Genomic DNA, 12,822 nt, shown 5'->3' on the forward strand with positions numbered 1-12,822 from the left:
CGGATCGGGGATGGGCGATGTGGCGGCTGGGCGCGGCCCGGGCGCGGCCCGCAGCGCTGAGAGGGGCCCGGGGACGGCGGGGAGGAGGAGGCGGCCTGGCCCTGCGATGCCGGCCCGGTACCGGCGGCTGTGGGTCGGCGGGGGGAGGAGGTGACAGCCCCCGGGCCTTGCTCGGTTCCCGTTTAAATCCTCCCCCGGGGCGGGGGGGGCAGCGGTGTGTGGGGGGGGGGACGGGGACGGAGCCCCGCCTCGGGCTGCCGCCCTCTCTTAATAGGGCCGTGCTGGGGCGGCGAAACTGCCTTTTTTTGGTGTTTTGTGGTGTTAAGGGGGTAGGCATCCTGTCAGAAGCTTTATATACGCATTTCTAGAGGTATTTTTGTGACGTAAGGCATCTAAATCGCTTGTCTTGGAGGTGTCCTAACATCTCCATCTTTGCCCAACGCTAGCGAGGCCTGCAGGGCCGGTGTGGGCCGTGACTGGCCTTTCCAAAACTCGTTATTTCCCCATCGGGCAGTGGCTGAGGAGCAGTAACGGGAACACACATCTGCTGGAGGAGCCCGGGCACTTGCCGCAGGGCTCTTCCATGGCGTCAAGGGCAATGGAGAACTCCAGCTAAAACCGCGTCTGTGTGTGCCACGGCGTGTCTGTTATGTGACACAGTGATTACCTGAAGATTGGCAATTTGGCAAATATTCATATTAAGCAATAAAGAACCCAAAAGCTTCATGTAGGGCCTCACAGGAAGAGGCTCGGTGTAACTTGAGTTATGAGGACCTCCTTCTCCGTTGTAACTCCTCTTTGTTTCCATTCTAGATAAACATCTGATCAAAGAAGATGATAGAAAGACAGTTGTAAGTATTTGCATTTTGCTCAGAAGTCCGTGTAAAACGTGCAGCCTCTTACTTTATTACAATCTGAGTGTATGTGTATTGACAACCATTGGTGGTGGCTGTTTTACTGAGCTGTGTCCAGGTGGTGGGTCCATCACTGGGTCTTACTCTGTGCAAACCTACACTTTTTCTGTAAATGCTGTAAATTCCATTGTGTAACTTGCAATAAAGTCACGACGGATTTGTGCAAACACATGGTATTGTGTAGGGACAGGTGTCAGTCTGGGGTCAGTGGGTGCAATTGCAGTTGCCCTATACAACCCTGCCTGGGAGTTGGTTTTTTTTTTTATTTGGAATCTAACTACTTTAAGGTATAAATTATTTTAAGACAGCTGAAACAAAATTCTCATAGTTTATTTTAATTGTGCAGGTAAAGAGACAGTTTATGTATGTCAGGGACAGAAAAAGTGGTGGTCTGCGGGGAGTCACAACATCCAAACTTCATCCAAACCCTTAACGTCTTCCTATAAAATAATTAATTTACATTATAAGGAAATGGTATGCTTGAAAGAGTATATTTTTACATATGGTGTTTACTAGTATGTGATAGCATGTTTTTTAAAGGCGATACTGTTTTTCATCAGATATGTATCGAGGGGAACATTGCAAGTGGGAAAACAACATGCCTGGATTATTTTGCACAAACTACCAGCATTGAGGTACTGGATGTTCATTTCTTTGTCTCTATTTACATCATTAAGCAGTTGCTTGTCTTGATAAAACTGACAGTTAATTTAGAAGTGTTTTCCTTAGGCTAATGGGAGGGGAGCAGCGGGTTGTGAGCCAGTGCACTTCCTGGGGCGCCTCCCCCAACTATCTACAGTCAGACTGTAGAAATAGAGAAGTTTAGATCATGTGTAACATAGTACTGGATGCCAAAATATCAGTAAAACCTGTGGATTAGAGTTTGTGCCTCTGTAAAGTAACAGCAATCCACATGGGTTGGGCATGTTTGGGCATGCCTCTTTGCTATTTCGTGTCGCTTAAATCTTAGATGTATCTTGTAAAGACAAAGAAGTGACGATGTAAAAATACTGATGTCATGTAACTGAGATTCCAGTAAATGGATGGCTCTTTTAAAATATGAAAAATCTGTTAGAATTGTTTCTGGGGATTTCTTAAGACTGTTACAGTATTTGATTTCATATTGCTTAGAACAACATTAGGGGAAGGGCAGGTTTACTGTATTTTAAACAAAATCAAGATCAAACCTCAGTGAGCAATTGCTTTTGTGTACATCAGATATTGATACTTTTCCCAGCAGACCTGGGAACACATTTGATAATAAGTCTTGGGAATCTTCATAGAAATGCTGGGTTGCCAGATGTTATTTGGTATTTAACAGGAGTGATCCTTATAGAATAAATAACTATTAACCCAAAGGATAGCAAACTTTAATTTGCTTGTAGCGCAACATTTTTTAAAAAGCTAGTAAACTTCCCAGGCTTGTCAGATTCTCTTGGGCCTGGCCTACAGTATCCTTGGAATTTTAGACCCTGTTTGAACCAGATGAGTCTCTTGTGATTTTACCTATTTGGGTAGGAGCTTTTCTGATTAATTTCATAAAAGTTTCGGATACATTTTGTTTGTTAGATGACAAAAATAAAATGAAAAATAGTGTGATAGCATTCTGATCATCCCTTCCTTTGCTGACAAGTGTTACTCTCTGAGAAATTTATTTGTGAGGGAATAAGCAGGTCATTGAAATGCAATCAATATTCGGCTAAGCCCTTACATCGTACTGATTTTGAGTCAAAAAAGTGAAATTATATCCAGGCTCATTAGGTAATCAATGCAGTGGTTTATTTTGGCAGTTTAAAAATGCTAAAAAGATGTTGTATAATGATATTTCCCTATTTTTTAACAGTGTTCATTATTACTTCTTGTATTACAGGATTCAGTGATGTTTTTGGAGAGGGATGAGTTTTCCAGAATAAGTCCCGAATGCTCTGACTTACTGAATGAGTACTGAATAGTGGTAGACTTGTAGGGTCAAATTACGTATTTAGAATGTAAAACATGTTTAACGTGGAGTAATTCTTTTAACCAGGTTTTGACAGAACCGGTGTCTAAGTGGAGGAATGTTCGTGGTCATAATATCCTGGTAAGTGGCAGAAATTAATTCTTCAATTACAATTACCATTATTGTAGAAAAGACATGCATGAGGACTTCTTATCAGTCAGCAAAACTGTTACGAAAGGTGTGGTCGTAATCTCATACAGCAAAAAATAAAGCTCCATGATGCAAAAGATCTTTTGATGTGATTAAAACGTTGATGGAAACGTTGCATATGAAATGGGGTTTTGGCAAGGACTGGGTATAAGCTAAAGAAACCCACAGAAAAGTAAGCCCTGAGTGTGACGGTTGTTTCTAAATCTACTTATGTCTATTTCAAAGAAGGGAAGAATATCTTTGCTATTAAATTACCTTAGAAAGCTAGAGGTGGATATGATCAGTTAGTATTGTTTGACTGCTGGAGATCCAGAAAATTGGCGCTGTGATGTGTTGAGAGCTTCTCTTGTCTTTTGGGTAGTCGTCACTTCTCGGGACCGTTCCCCACAAGTATGTCCCTGTGTCACAGCTGTGCTGGGAGGCAGCAGCCAGGGCTGTGACTGCATCTGCACATACACTCTGGCTGGGATGGCTGAAGCGGTTTCTGATGTTGGTCTTCCCTGCTCGTACAATCACCTCCATTGCAAAAATCTCATCGCTGCCTGAGATGGGTATCTGTGCTCGAGCTCATGTGGAATTTGCTGTCAGCGCAGCAGTGTGGATCCACCCCAAACCACATGTGCCCAAACATGTGTTTGATGCAATTACTGCTAGCATAGGTCCTCTGGAAAAGCAAATTCTCCCTACTAGGAGTTGCTGATGCTTTACTTTCTCATTATTAGTAAAGGGATGGGGCATGCTTGTCTGTGTCACACGTCATTGCAGCAATCTGTGCACTTCAGAATACTTTCTCCTTCTGACCTTGGACAAGGAGAAAAGAAAGAGGTCAGATCTGTGGACTGAAGCCGTGCTGCTGACTTAAAGCTTGTCACCTCGGCAAATAGACACTGAATGATGTCTTATTTTGAGTCAGATCTTTTCTCAGCTTTGCAGGATAGACTGTTGCTTATAAGTGTGTGTGTGTGGAATTGCAGCAATTGGAAAGAGTGGAAGGTCTGAGAACTGCTTTGAGGATCCTTTTAGAAAAATAGTTGTCTGTGTTAAAAGACTCCTTTTCTGAGACCCGGACCATGCTTCCTGCAACCGTATTTGCATTTCCGGGTGGGCTGGGTATACTGAGCATCCGTCAGTGCACAAAAATAGAGTTGTGGATAGGTTTTTTAATTAGTAAATATATTTTAACTGTCTCGTATGAGCCATGCCTTGGTCCTGACTGTTCCAGGTGCAGAGTAACTAATTCCTGTTGACTTCGGTGAGCATTTCAAGGGCCTCGCTAAGAAGTGTCTCTAAGGACCGGGACTGTAATTCTTACATCTGCATTGGAGAGCAAACGATCACTTACTCTTATCAAATCTGGTGTCAAACGATCACTCAATTCTTATCAAACCTGATATCAGCTGGTTTAGCGCACTTCTCTTAGCAATTCTGTTGTAGTGCAAGAGCTTAAGAAATACCCAACTTCTCTTTTTGCTGTTCGACCTAACCAAACTGTCTGTCTGTTTCACTTCCATCTCTAACCCCAGGGCTTAATGTACCAAGATGCATCAAGATGGGGGATAACATTACAGACTTACATACAGCTTACCATGTTGGAGCAGCATACCAGACCAATGGTAAATAAACATGCTTTTCTTCTAGTTTAAAAAAAGCGTGTCAGGGAATCTCTCTTCTCCAAAATGAAGCGCTGTTGGAACACCTGCAAACCTGGCTAAGGCAGCAGTACTTTGTCAGTTGTAATTATTTCTTTTAAAAGTTCTGCTTTCTTGTTACAGTTTTTCTGATGTTAGGCCTGTGCTGTTGACACAGTAACACACCTAAAGGTGGCAGCAGTTCAGGTAGTGATAGTTCCTGTTGCTCTGCAAATCCTAAGTGGATTGCTGCTTTTTTATCCCTCCAGTTCACTTCAGCTGCTCAGTTGAATGCTTCTGCAGTTACCTTTGAAACTTGCATATGAATAATGTATTAGTTACGTAGGTGTTTAATAATGCAGTGACCATAAGTAAGATTAAGAATACTTGTTTTTTGTGGTTCCCACCCTCCCAGTAAATTTTTTTATCACAAGATCTGGAAGAACTGAAAATGTTATGTATTTCATAATGTAAAGGACGTGATGTGCAATATGAGCTTGGAAAGGAACATGCTGAAAAATGTAAACAAGTCAGTAACCGTCAAGTTTTATTTTGCAGATTTCCCCCATCCGAATGATGGAGCGATCAATTCACAGTGCAAAATACATTTTTGTAGAAAATTTGTATCGAAGGTATGGTATATTGTTTTCTTCTTTACTTTCTTGTTTAATTAGTTTAAAGAAATATAATCGACTGATGATTTCTCTAGTAATTTGCATCTGAGCGGTCTGTGAAATCTGTCAGTTCTTTGTTGGAGCGGCAGTGTGTTTTTACAGGATGTGGTGCCCACTGGTAGAGTAAAACCTGTAGGACGTGGGCCAGACGAGAGCCTTTTTCAAAAGTGCTCTTGCATATTTAGAGCATCTTAGTATTTAAAAAACCATTTACTGAAGTTATCTGCTCTCCAGCTGAATACAAAAGTCTTGCTTAAATCAAAGTAAATGCATACTGAACAGGTCAAAACCCATGAGGATATAAAGAATAACACTGTAGGAGGGAGAGATCTAGATAGCATTATCCAACCTAGCATCCAGGATTGGCATTTCTGGCAAGCAGGAACTTGGGTGACCTCATGTGCTGTTGCTCAAAATCGGCATTCGTAGCATCAAAATAGCCTGAAAACCTTAGCAGGCTAATGAGTAGAGAAAGAGCAAAGAGCTGTTTGTCTCTAAATGACACTTTCTGAATCAGGTCCCCACCCTCAGGTGTGCTTGGGCCAGAGGTAGAGCAATTGGGCTAACCCGAGTCATTTTGTTCTGGGGGATATTTTGTTCTGGATTGTGGCCTGAGATGGAAAAAGCATTTACCTGCCTGGCTGATGTATAACTCATCCATCCCATGCTAACTAAAGTAAAGATTACTGCACGTAATCCGCACTGATTTTTTGTTGTTGTTTTGTATAGAATGCTGAGTATGTACCAGATTGTTGTTTTAATGGATTTTTCAGTGCTCTTAAGGGACAAAACCAGTTTTTCTGTCTGCAAGGAGAATGGCTGCATGCCACCAGATGGCATCCATGCTACGTTAGCTCCTACTCTGTTACAGGAACTGCCTTGAAAGTTGAGAAGCACACAGTAAGATGTGAGACAAACAGAAAGAGACATTATTTGTCCCAGTCCGTATGCAGTGGAAATGTACTGGAATCCCTTTCTTGTTTTTAATTACTGACTTCAGCACTTTTTAATGTTGGCCAGAAGGCTTTGCTTTGTTTTGTTACAGCAAGCTGGGAGCCAGCTGATGCTACCAGTAGCAAACCAAAATATGATATAAGGGTGTGTCAAGGGATTATAAATAAAACACGGAAAACTTGGGGCTACATGAAAATAGCCATTTTGAGTCACATTAAAAAAATAAGGATATCTGTCCTCCCTCATATCCTGTCTCCAGCGGTGTCCAGAAGTACTTGAAAAGAGTGTAAGAACAGGGTAAGCATTTATGGTAATTTCTGAGTATATCCAGTAACTTACAGTTTAGGGAATTCCTTATTCAGCAGAGGTTGCTCTGTATTTAGTAACCCACAGGGAATTTCTTTTCCGTGGACCTGTCCAGTTTCTCCCTAAGCTCATGTAAGCCTTTATTTTCCAGGACGCCCTGTGGCATGCAGTTCTATAGCTTTACTCCATGTGGTTTGATCACTGCCTGTCTTTACATGTCACAGGTCTTTAAAGACTTTATATGTCACAGGTCTTTAAAGATCTAGACTTGTTTCAAAAACTAATACTTCTGTGTACAGGAAAGAAAACTGCATATAAGAAAAGGCAGGATGATAATGGGAGTATGGAAATAGTAGTAACCACAACTATAGTAGAAACAGAGTCCATTTTGTAGTTCTGAAAGCACATGAAGTCTTGCGCTAGGAGAAAGTATTGTCACATAGAGGCAGTACCCCTGGGACTTAAAACAACTGCTGGAGAGCCCATATTAGGGGGTAGGGAAAATCATTGTAGCAGCTGCAGGTTTGTTCATCTGCCTCAATATTTAGCACAACTTCTGCGCAAATGATGAAGGACAGAATAATGAAAGCTTTGTACAAAAATGTGAAGTCAGTGACCGACAACGCATCCTGTTAAACTAATCTAGTAATTGTGTTTTGTAACATTCCATCCCCCCAAGCAAAGGCATTCCCATCAGTCTGAACTGAAGTTACGTATTTATCAATGAGGTTTGGGGAGACTTTCCTGAGTGATTATTCATAAGTGCAGAAGCTGGCGTTGTAACGTGGTAGGAAATCCCATGAAAGGGAGATGCTGAAAGGCTGGAAGGAGGTCACTCGTGTTGGATCAGCCTTTGGGTTGATGCTTTGGTACAAAGGGTGAGAGTATGCTAATAAATTCTATCATTCAGTTGAACTGACAACAGAAATTTCACCTATAAGATGAACGATTGCAAGTTGAAAAGCAGAAATATATATATTAGAAATATATATAAAAAAATAAAAATTGATCACAAAGTGCTGCTAGTATTGTGTAGCCCAGAGAAGACTAAACGTGACTCTTGGAAGTATCTGGCAAAGGGCTTCCAGGAGAGAGACGGAAATATCGGTGCTTTTTACACAGCTTTTATGAGAGCTTTTTAACATTGCTTTTTACACTTCTAACTGCACGTTCACGATCTATGAACTAAAACTGAAACAGGTGTGAAGCTGAGATACTGTAATGATCAAAAGAATGGAAAGCTTGTTTAGAGACAAAACCAGCTTGGCATCATTGTACAGAAAAGATGGGAGAATACACTTGTCACCTATGGGCACCCCGGGTGCAAACACAAAAATTGGGAAAAGCGTTGTTGAAATTGGAAGACTATAATAACAAAAGAATAATTAGACACAAAAAGGCTGTGGATACATTAAGGACTAAAAATTAGAAGATGGTGTCTTAGCCATCAGAGGAACAAAGGGAAAATACAAACTTTGTACTTGATAAAAGGGAGGAATGCATTTAGAAGGGTAGTAGTGCCCCGTGGCAGGGAAAAGGCCTTTCCATGCTGTGTTTTTTGTTCAACTGCTGCATGAGATTTTTAAAAATCATTCTGTAACTAAAGGGACTTTGCAAAGGAAAATGCCTTTGTATCCTCCAGAGGCTTTTTCTTTCTTGCTTGCTTTTTCCTAGAAGGAATCTCCCGTCTCTGTAGGCGAGCGATTGTAGTTCTTGTGTAGATTAGTCGACATGCAAAAATCATGCAGAGAACACAGGAGAGGTTGCCCATTGTAGAAATGGAATTATGCCTGTCTGATGGAAGGTCTGGGAAACAAAACTGAAAAACTGACCTGACATATCTTTAAATTTTCCTGAAAATATTATCCAAAAGACCCTCAGGCTCAAGCTGTTCCAGAACGTATCTTTAGCAAAGGGATTGTTAAATAGCTGTATGGAAGGCATTTTCCCATTAAAAGCATGTAAAAATGAAATAGAACTTTTTTTATTCAAAATAAGACTCAGACGGAATGGGGCAAGCTTGCTGCAAAAAGCAGAGGTTATTTTCTGCTTTCTTTTCTGTAAGAGAAGGGATTGCTTAAGGTCCCAGTCTTAAAGGTGGAGAAGAATCCCTTGTTACCTCTACTCCACACAAACTCTTCTCCTTTAGGAGAATAATTAGTTTAAGCAAGGGACTAAGAGCTGTGGAATATCAGGAATACTGGTTCTTCTTTGGTCTGGTGTCGCTCGGTGTTTGTGTTTTGGCTTTGCAGGCTTTTTCCCAGAGAGAGAAGTAGAGTAAGGTTTACAACGATGATGGAAGGCTTAAATTGTAGGCAATCGCTGTGAGGTTCTGCAGCATGCACAGCTGTGCCTGAGTGTCCGAGTTCTTACTGCCATTTGCACATCTGAGTTTAGCTCTGAAAGACACGCTCGCCTTAGGTCTAAAAGTGTAGAAGAATTTTAAATGTGTGCACGTGAGTTTGCGTGGTATGCTACAGGGTAAGGACCAGCAATTCCCATTTGAATTCATAGTTAGTTGTGATAGAAAGCTCGTTCATTCGTGTTTCACTTTACTTGGGAAGAGTCAAATGTCAGCAAACACACTTTAGTGCCTTTTACGGCACATCTACTGGTTGATATGTTAGAACAATTAGTAGTTCGCAAGATACTCAGCTGGATGGCAGATAAAGAAGGGAGGTGGTACAAATGCTGGTTTCACTTTCTTGCATACTTAAGTGGAAATATCTTTCTGGGTTATCTTTTTTGGGTTTTGCCGGCGATCAAAGCATGCTGCCAGGAGAACGGTTGAGAAATCTGTGGAATCTTTTTCTTCAGCAGTATTTAAAATGTTGCAACTGGTCTTAATGATTCAGCTGGAGAGGACAGGAATCCCTCAACCCCATCTCTTTTTTTATATTTCTGTTGCAGAGGCATTTAGGAATGCGTGAAGTACGTGTTACTAGCACCAGTTTTGAAGACAATAATGTAAAACTAGTAATATTTGACTGTTTAGGAATATAGTAATAAGTGAAAATTCCAATAATCGTAAAAACATAGTATGTGATTCTTAATATAGCGTCTATAGACTCCCTTTTACTTGAGTTGTTTGGTATTTTGTTCTTACTGAGCGAACTTTGGGACAGTTGTCTCTGATACTGTCTGTGCTGTCTGAATACAGAGTTCAAATTAAGCACCTTGAATATTTCAGTGCTCTTTCCACAAATATTTCTTACAGTGGTAGTAGATTTTATTTACGTGGTGTTATTGTTTTTTCACCGCTCTGTACTATGGCTTCTGTAATGAATTGTCAGTGCTGCTTAGTAAATCAAGCCTTTCTGGTGACGTGCACGGCAGTAATTCAGATATATTTGAAATGATCCTTGAGCAATAAATACCACTGACACTAATTTGTTGTTATTGTATAAATGTCAATGTGGTAATGTTTTTCTTCTTAGTCACCGAGTAATTATTTCTTAACTGTATTGGCAAAAATAATTAATGTTTGTAACTTAATAATAGAAACTTTGTTAGTAAGTACTTTTTTTAAAAAAAAAGAGTTGGTCTTTCTGTTGTATAAACAATGCTTTCTGCGGCCTTGAACTTGGGTGGGCATAATATTGGTCTTGTTTTCATTTCACATATGCTGAAGAAAATTGGGAGTAATTCTAGTCAAGTGAAAAAAAGATGACTTTAGAATTGATCTGTGCATGCTGTTCAGTGGGTGATGACTTTTATGTCTATTCAGTGGAAAAATGCCAGAGGTGGATTATGTCGTCCTAACCGAATGGTTTGACTGGATCCAGAACAACACGGATGTTTCGGTTGATTTGATAGGTAAAATTTTGATGGGATCTGGAGGGACATGTTTGTGGGTGGGTTTCCTTACGGGGAGAAAAAAATAATTCTTGTTCCTTGGGTCATAAATAATCACACTATTTAATACGGTAGTGGTTGCAATGTGCAACATCAGACAGCATGAATTCGTGGATAGTTCATGGATTGATTAGCTGTAATGCCAAAGGGAAGGTTCAGTGGTGGTACCTGAGTCAGGATTCTTTCCTTCTACAGTTCATGAAGTTTCGTCTTTGCTTGTAAAGCTGATCCTTCAGCATAACTATTACAATTTTTGTCACGGCAGTTTATCTGCAGACATCTCCTGAAGTCTGTTATGAGAGGTTAAAAAGAAGATGCAGAGAAGAGGAAAAGATCATTCCTCTGGTAAGGAAGTTCCTTCAATGTACGTGGTTACAATGAGCTTTAAAAACATAATGATTCCAATCCAAATACTAAAATCATATCCTGAGTGTATTGCAAAAATGTGCAGCTGTTACCCTTGCAAACTAAAACTTCAGTATTTAATTTTGATTTATTTTATGAAAATGATCTATCATGCACACTGACTTTCCCAAGTGTTATGTTTTAGTAATCGGTGTACTATAGCTGACTGTTTAGGTGGAGTGTTAATCAACTGTTAATCTTCTCTAAGATGTAAAAAGGCAATTGCTTTTGTATCATTAAACGGCATAAAGGCACCCAGCTGAAGCAGAAATACCTGTGCGTGCAGGTGCTGAAGATTTATGTGGGCACTTTCTGTTGTCTGCTATTAGCAGGATGTTTATGCATGAAAAGTGTTTCTGCTTGTGTCTGAAAACAAGCGACTTCTTGAAAATTGTTAGCATGGGAATCTGCTTAAAAATAAACCGTAGTAGTTTACAGAATGGCCCTTCATTAAACAAATTTTCTCCTAAAGAAAACCTAACCAGAAATAAATGTAGTTACAGAAGGTACACTGTACACTACAAAGGTATCTCTAGTGTTGGGTAGTTTAGTAGAAGCAATTGTCAGTTGAAGATACATTATTTAGCAAAGAGCTAAATTTTGGGCCACATGAATTTTTTCCTTGGAGAATAAATCCTCACTATAATGGATTTGGAGAGACATTGTGTTACTTCGCAGCTCTATGGAGGGGTGTGGGGGGAACAATTATGAATGAAAAAAGTTAAATGGTCTCCCTGAAAAAAACCTCATAGTTGATGACAGGCAATTGGAACAGGAACAATAGGAAATTGGGTCCGAGTTAGGAGAAAGTGAACTGGGATTTTTAGGAAAATTTGTTGACGCAGAAAGTGCTTTCCATACATATTCTTTGTGGTCTTGCCCTTTTTGTCCTTACTTCTCTTTGTTGTATTTTTCTCTGTAAAATCTTGAGCCACAGTATACCTATGGGAGAAAAACCTGGTTCTTGATTTTAAAAGGAGCCGAGAGCCCTGTGCTCCTGTAAGCTGTGTTCTTTGAGGTTCTTCATGGAGTAAAACCTTATACTGGGAGTTAATTTTTCTCAGAAACCTTCCGATGCTTTTTGTTTTTGTTAGTGGAAATATCTGATGCTGTACTGAACTACTTACCAAATGTATAAAAATTGCAATGTGGGTTTCATCCCTGGGCATATGTTTTATTTGAATGCCTCTTTTCTAGGAGTATTTAGAAGCTATTCATCAGCTCTACGAAGAGTGGCTCATTAAACATACACTGTTTAAAGTTTCCTGCCCAGTGCTTGTGAGTATTATTTTAGTTATAACCAATAAAGCATATGGAGCATTGTACTCTTCAAATATTAAGAGTGTTATTTAGTGGTAAAAGTAAATAAATCTGCTTTTCTAATAACCTTTGGAGAAGGAACACCTCAGAAAAATGTTTACAGCTATCCAGAGTGTATAGCATGAAAGTCTGCTCTTCCATCAGTTCGGTGGAATTTGAGGGTCTGTTGACTGTGATTGCAGGATCAGACATGGAGCTTTTCAAGGAATGCCAAATTCTGAACAGAAAGCTAATCAGACAGGTCTCTAGGAATATATCAGTTTGGCTTCGGTGGTAGTCCTGCTCTATTTTGCTCAAAAGCAACCATGTTTTAGATGCCAGTTATTTCTAATGTTTATGTTCTTCTTTTCAAGGTTATTGGAGCTGATCATGACGTACAGAAAATGATAGAAAAGTACGAAGAAAACCGGGACCAAATTCTAAACCCATATAACATGCAACACCATTTATAGAAGTCTGCGGTTGTTGTATTTTAAAAAAATGTTTATGAAGTCTTATTTGTTGAGTATTTTTAGTATTTCTAAATACAAGGTTTTTTGCTTTTGAATTATACTTTGTAGATTGTTGTGGACTTACTGCTACGAAACGTTTAGATACAAGTCATCAACAGAATATAA

At 40.0% G+C, this 12,822-nt stretch overlaps 1 protein-coding gene across 3 annotated transcripts; it reads left to right on the forward strand.

Moving 5' to 3' along the window:
- Nucleotides 1-4: 4 nt before the first annotated feature.
- Nucleotides 5-12,752, forward strand: TK2 (thymidine kinase 2). 3 transcript variants are annotated; one of them, XM_063334636.1, is made up of 10 exons: nucleotides 5-117; nucleotides 814-851; nucleotides 1,475-1,549; nucleotides 2,941-2,994; nucleotides 4,587-4,676; nucleotides 5,250-5,323; nucleotides 10,353-10,441; nucleotides 10,746-10,825; nucleotides 12,083-12,163; nucleotides 12,559-12,752. In XM_063334636.1, the coding sequence occupies exons 1-10, from the start codon at nucleotides 18-20 to the stop codon at nucleotides 12,655-12,657; spliced, it is 780 nt and encodes a 259-aa protein (XP_063190706.1). In that variant the 5' UTR covers nucleotides 5-17; the 3' UTR covers nucleotides 12,658-12,752. The 3 variants fall into 3 exon arrangements, with proteins under 3 accessions (XP_063190706.1, XP_063190705.1, XP_063190707.1); XM_063334635.1 differs by having other exon boundaries at nucleotides 18-150; XM_063334637.1 differs by lacking the exon at nucleotides 5-117 and adding an exon at nucleotides 311-329.
- Nucleotides 12,753-12,822: the final 70 nt, after the last annotated feature.

This window comes from Chroicocephalus ridibundus, chromosome 4 (genome assembly GCF_963924245.1).
Source record: "Chroicocephalus ridibundus chromosome 4, bChrRid1.1, whole genome shotgun sequence".
In the NCBI taxonomy this organism is placed as follows: domain Eukaryota; kingdom Metazoa; phylum Chordata; class Aves; order Charadriiformes; family Laridae; genus Chroicocephalus; species Chroicocephalus ridibundus.